Below are 5,429 nucleotides of genomic sequence, written 5' to 3'. Positions count from 1 at the left end.
ACTGGTGTTCCTGCTGGCCTCCCCCGATGCCGAGAGGGACCATGCCCGAGGCACGGGGCTGGAGCAGGGGTCCGACTCCCTTACGGAGTGTTGACATTTGTGTTTCTTTTCTGTGGAAGAGATTTCCTGCATGTGAAATGTGCTGTGCGAGTAGTTTTCGCATCGAGTGGCTAGAGACACCTGTTTGTTGAATTTCTACAATTCTTCCAGTTGTTTCAAGTGCCAGCTGGAAATTTCAAGTGGTGACTCTGCTCGCAGGTGGCTTGGCAGAGAATGACTGAAGCTGCTGGGCGAGTTTCCATGTGGGCTTTATGCTGTCTGCTCACGGGGCAAGGGGTCTCTCCCCGTAGGTATATGATCAGCCTCGGCAGTGTGATTATTCATTTTCCAGTGTAAGCAGAACTTCACAGGGCAGCGAATGCTGCAGAGAAAGAGGGTGAGTGCTGGTGTTCATCCAGTCCTGGTGATCCAGGGAAAGGAGGTTCCTCAGTGGAGGGGCAGAGCAGCCCTCGCAGCCCAGGGGTTTAACACCCGCAGCAGGTCATCAGCCATTTCGGTACTTTCTGTGTGTTGGTACTTTCTGTGTGTTCTGCCTCTGCCTGGGTGTTGTGGTCTGGGTGAAAGCAGAGATGACATGTACCTACAGGTTTGTGGAAGCGGGTCATGGCTGGCTGCGTCCCGGGGTCGATCGTTGTGTCACTGACAGGCTTCTTGCCCCCTGCGCTACAGCTTTGATAAAAAGGGAGACATCCATTACCTGATCAAGTGGAAGGACCTGCCCTACGACCAGTGCACCTGGGAGATGGATGAGATCGACATCCCGTACTATGAAAACCTCAAACACCTCTACTGGAACCACAGGTAGGAGACTGCATGGCTATTTGGGGCAACCGGGGACTTGCGGGCGTCCCCTTTTGAACAGGCTGGGACCACTCACAGGGACCTCTCCTCAGAGAGCAGGGGCCGAGCGGTTTGGGAGCGCTGGTCCTCCTGGAATTCAGCCACTGGGAAATCCCACCTCTCTGCTGCTTCCCAGCCTGCGCTCCCCTTCCCCTGTCTTTATACCACCGTGATATTCCTGGTCTCGTGGCACTTCAGGGTGACTCCGTGGTGCTGCTGCCTGTCTGTTTTGGGGGGAAAACCACTGTGCTCTGTTGGGGCTGCTGTCCTTCGTTGGGATGATGCTGCATGGACTGTTGGGAGGGATAATTAACACTGTGAGTGCCCGTGCAAACCATGGGGGTGAGGCAGTGGACTTTGAGAGAGGTTTCTGTCCTTCGTATGGGACTGGGAGAAGAACAGGTCAGAAAAGCTCCTGTGGGGGGGAGGCAGTGGAGTTTGAGAGGCGTTTCTGTCCCTTGTCCGGGGACTGGGAGAGGAACACCTGCCTGCCTTCTCCTGATTGCGCTGGCTGTTGCAGGGAGCTGATGCTGGGGGAGGACACGCGCCCTCTGAAGAAGCTGAACAAGAAAGGGAAAAAGCTGAAAGAGGAAAAGCTGGAAAAGCCTCCGGAAACACCTCTCGTGGATGTGAGTAAAACAGGACAGGGGCAGTGTGGTGTCAGCCCGGAGAGAAGGAGGTCTGGTTGGGCCCCCTTCCTGTTCTGTTTTTCGCCTCTTGTTCCCTCAGTCCCTGTTTGGTTTGGCTTTTTTTTTTTTTTTCATTGAAAGCTCTGGGTGGCTTCACTGTGAGGAGCCTGAGGGCTGTGCTGTGCTGGGGACTGTCTCTGCATCTTTTGGGGCTGTTAGTTGTCACCAGGCTAAAGAGGGAGTTGCTTGGCCACAGAGAAAGGAACGGGAGTTGGTTCTCACTGCTTGGTGTCGTGTCTCTCTCTTTCCAGCCCACGGTGAAGTTTGACAAGCAGCCGTGGTACATCGACGCCACGGGCGGCACGCTCCATCCCTACCAGCTGGAAGGGCTGAACTGGCTGAGGTTTTCCTGGGCCCAAGGGACGGATACGATCCTGGCTGATGAGATGGGGCTGGGGAAGACTGTGCAGACAATCGTGTTCCTGTATTCCCTGTACAAGGAGGTGAGGGGAGCATGTGGCAGACCCTGAGGCGGCCGAGAGCTGCTCGGTGCTGGGAGAACAGCCAGGACTTTGTCTCCCCGAGCAGGGCCATTCGAAAGGGCCGTATCTGGTCAGCGCTCCTCTCTCCACCATCATCAACTGGGAGCGTGAGTTTGAGATGTGGGCACCTGACTTCTATGTGGTCACCTACACGGGGGACAAAGAAAGCCGGTCGGTCATCCGGGAGAATGAGTTCTCTTTTGAAGACAACGCCATCCGGAGCGGGAAGAAGGTCTTCAGGATGAAGGTGGGAGCTGAGTCTGTGCCCTACCCGGTAGCTTTAACCCTTTTAAGAGGGGAAAGGGTGAAATTTGACTTGGAGAGGGAGGCTGGTTACGTCCCTAATTGGGTGTTTTCCAAAGAAGGGAGCTGGCGCTGCTTACAAGTGCAGGAGATTTGTGATGGGCTTTAAAGAGCTCTGACAGACCCTTTATTGTCTTTGTAGTCCCTTTCTTGGTTCCAACGTTCAGATGCGTAGAGATTTTCGGCTGGCCTTGGTGCTGCTGCTGTGTGGTCAGGCAGCCCCCTCTTTTCTCCTGGGGTCATGTGCAGCAGCAGTGAAGGTGGAGACCACCCCGTTATCGAGGCTTTTCTCTCCCTCTGCTCCTCCAGAAGGAAGCCCAGATCAAGTTCCATGTCCTGCTCACCTCCTATGAGCTGATCACAATTGACCAGGCAGTGCTGGGCTCCATCGAGTGGGCCTGTCTGGTGGTGGATGAAGCGCACAGGCTGAAGAACAACCAGTCCAAAGTAGGTAGCAGACGTTTGTGCGTAATTTTTGTGGTGTGGCCAGTGCCGCAAAGATACGATGCTCTGGCACTGGCCGTCTACTGCTCTGTGCTTTCCTCCCTGGGAGCCAAAAGATGTCCTGACCTTGCAGAGGCTCTGCCTGGGACGTGTGGTGCAGTGGATTTGCCCTCTTTAACATCCTCTGGTGTTACAAACCCTTCAGCGGTGGAAGAGGCAGCAGCCTGGCTGCCTGCCTGGCAGCCCGACCCTCCTTGGATGGGCTGTTGGAAGGGAATCGATCCCTCTCCTTCCTCTCCCCTTTCCCTGAAGTGAAATGCAGCCTCTGGGCCCTGGGCCTTCCAGTTCCCAGCGTGGAGCGGGGGAGGTGGTGTCGCCCAGGGACACTCAGGAGTGCTGCTGCCTGTGTTCCATGGGGATGCTCAGGGCAGGGCAGGCAAGCTGTGCTCTGCTCTGCGTGCCCGGTGGGCACTGCTGAGTCCCCGGGTGACTAAGCGGCTCCTCAGAGCTCTCTTCACCTCATCTAGTTTCTTTTCTCAGTTCTTTAGAGTATTAAATAGCTACAAGATCGATTACAAGCTGCTGCTCACTGGGACCCCGCTCCAGAACAACCTGGAAGAGCTCTTCCACCTGCTCAATTTCCTGACCCCCGAGAGGTTTAAGTAAGTCGCCCTAGCTCCCCCTTGCAAAGGCAGAGCAGCTGGAGCTGGCAGCAGGGCGGCTCTGTGGAGGTTTTCCGGTTTCCCGGCTCCTGTCTGTGCTGGATGTGGTTCCTGCTGTGCCAGTGTCACTGGTCTGCATTGTCAGGCAGGTGACAAAGTGCATCACCCCTGTGGCATGTCATAGGAGCTACACACACTTAGTGTGACCCCAGATTTATTCCTGTGGTCTACCACGTTGTGGGCCCTGTGGGGAGCTATTACCTCACCACGTGTCAGGAGAGCTGAAACCTGCCTTCTTTTCCCTCCCTCTGGGGGGGCAGAGGTGCTTTGGGGAGCTTGTTCAGACCTTGGAGTAACACATTTAGTGCAGATTTCCCCTCGGACATCAGTGCAGCTCCTCAGTCTGGCTTTCGCTCCATTTGGATGCAGGCACGGGAGCGTGACCTCATCGTGTGCCGGGAGAGCTCTGTCCGTGTTTTTAAGTCCTAAAGAATCAGCTCTCTTTGCTCTCGGTGTCCCACAGTCGCTCAGCTCTGTGTGGTTCTGGCTGCTTTCGCAGTAACCTGGAGGGCTTCCTGGAGGAGTTTGCTGACATCTCCAAGGAGGACCAGATCAAAAAGCTCCACGATCTGCTGGGTCCCCACATGCTGCGGCGGCTCAAGGCTGACGTGTTCAAGAACATGCCGGCCAAGACGGAGCTGATTGTCAGAGTGGAGCTGAGCCAGATGCAGAAGTGAGTAACTCCGTGGTGGCTGTTGGGGGAGTTGCACAGGCCAGAGAGACCCCGCTGTCCTCGGGCCCGGGAGGCATTTGGTGCTGGCAGGCTGTCGGTGTGGCTCTGCTGCTTCTGGGGGGCACGGAACCCCACAGAAGGCTGAAGCCCCTTCTCCTGGTCCCGGCACTGGGGCGGCAGCTGTGTGCTGGCAGCTGCCCGGCGTTGGGCTGGAGCACCCCTGCTGCCCCGGGGACGCTGGCTCAGCTCCGGCTGTTCCGGTGTGACTGGCTCAGCTTCAGCCACATCTGCAGAGACGGGGGGTTTGATTCGGTGCCGTCCTGCTTACGGCATTCCCCATCTGGCTGGATTAATGGGGGTGTCTGTTCCTTGCCTGTTCCTGCAGAAAGTACTACAAGTTCATACTGACACGGAATTTTGAAGCCCTGAATTCAAAAGGTGGTGGGAACCAGGTCTCACTGCTCAACATCATGATGGACCTCAAGAAGTGCTGCAATCACCCGTACCTCTTCCCTGTGGCGGCGGTGGTACGTCAGCCTTTCTCAGCAGGTTGTGTATAAGCCATCAGTGGGGGCTGTTTCCCTGGTCTTGCTGTGCTTGAGGGTGTGGGTTCTCACGTGGGTGGTTTCGTATGAGGATTCGGTCTTTGAAACGTGTGTGAATTCCTCCACGACGTTACTGAGTGTTGTCCTCGGAGAGGTTAACCATGAGGCCTTCACAGGAGGCCCCGGTTCTGCCCAATGGATCCTATGATGGAAATTCTCTGGTCAAATCTTCTGGGAAGCTGATGTTGCTCCAGAAGATGCTGAAGAAATTACGGGATGGGGGTCACAGAGTTCTGATCTTCTCCCAGGTGAGCTCAGGGAGGATTAATAATGAACACATTCTTAAAGGTTTTTTTTGTTTTGAGTGAGAATTTTGTGCTAGGAACAGGTAGAGAAAGGTGGAAGAGCTGGTGACAGCTTGTCCCCCAAACCTTGTGGCTGCTGTGGCGGTCACAGTGGGTGGAGCGTGGCCCGTCCCTCTCTGGAGGGACTCCCTGAATGTTTAAAACCTCTTCTATCTGTGGATTAAGAGGAGGTGACACTGCTAGTGCTCCCCGTCAGGGAGGGCCCTTCAGGAGCAATTTGAGACGTGAGTGCTGCTCCTCTGGCAGTTGCCTGTCCACCAGGCTCTGCTCTTGGTGGTGCCGCCACCACCTTGGCCTCGGCTGCAG

The 5,429-nt window shown here is 55.7% G+C and overlaps 1 protein-coding gene across 1 annotated transcript in view; it reads left to right on the top strand.

The window, feature by feature from the left end:
* CHD5 (chromodomain helicase DNA binding protein 5) overlaps window positions 1-5,429 on the top strand; it is a gene marked incomplete at both ends in the record, with an annotated part of 26,294 nt that overhangs the window by 11,783 nt on the left and 9,082 nt on the right. Inside the window, 9 exons of the mRNA XM_010145300.1 lie at window positions 730-861; window positions 1,421-1,529; window positions 1,841-2,032; window positions 2,118-2,318; window positions 2,684-2,821; window positions 3,359-3,480; window positions 4,040-4,213; window positions 4,599-4,740; window positions 4,935-5,066. Of these exons, the coding sequence (XP_010143602.1) occupies window positions 730-861; window positions 1,421-1,529; window positions 1,841-2,032; window positions 2,118-2,318; window positions 2,684-2,821; window positions 3,359-3,480; window positions 4,040-4,213; window positions 4,599-4,740; window positions 4,935-5,066 (1,342 nt within the window). The remainder of the gene's footprint in view (window positions 1-729; window positions 862-1,420; window positions 1,530-1,840; window positions 2,033-2,117; window positions 2,319-2,683; window positions 2,822-3,358; window positions 3,481-4,039; window positions 4,214-4,598; window positions 4,741-4,934; window positions 5,067-5,429) is intronic.

Source organism: Buceros rhinoceros, unplaced genomic scaffold, assembly GCF_000710305.1.
Source record: "Buceros rhinoceros silvestris isolate BGI_N320 unplaced genomic scaffold, ASM71030v1 scaffold24080, whole genome shotgun sequence".
In the NCBI taxonomy this organism is placed as follows: Eukaryota; Metazoa; Chordata; class Aves; order Bucerotiformes; family Bucerotidae; genus Buceros; species Buceros rhinoceros.
Note: the sequence above shows the minus strand (reverse complement) of the source record. Positions and strands in the feature narration are given on the sequence as shown.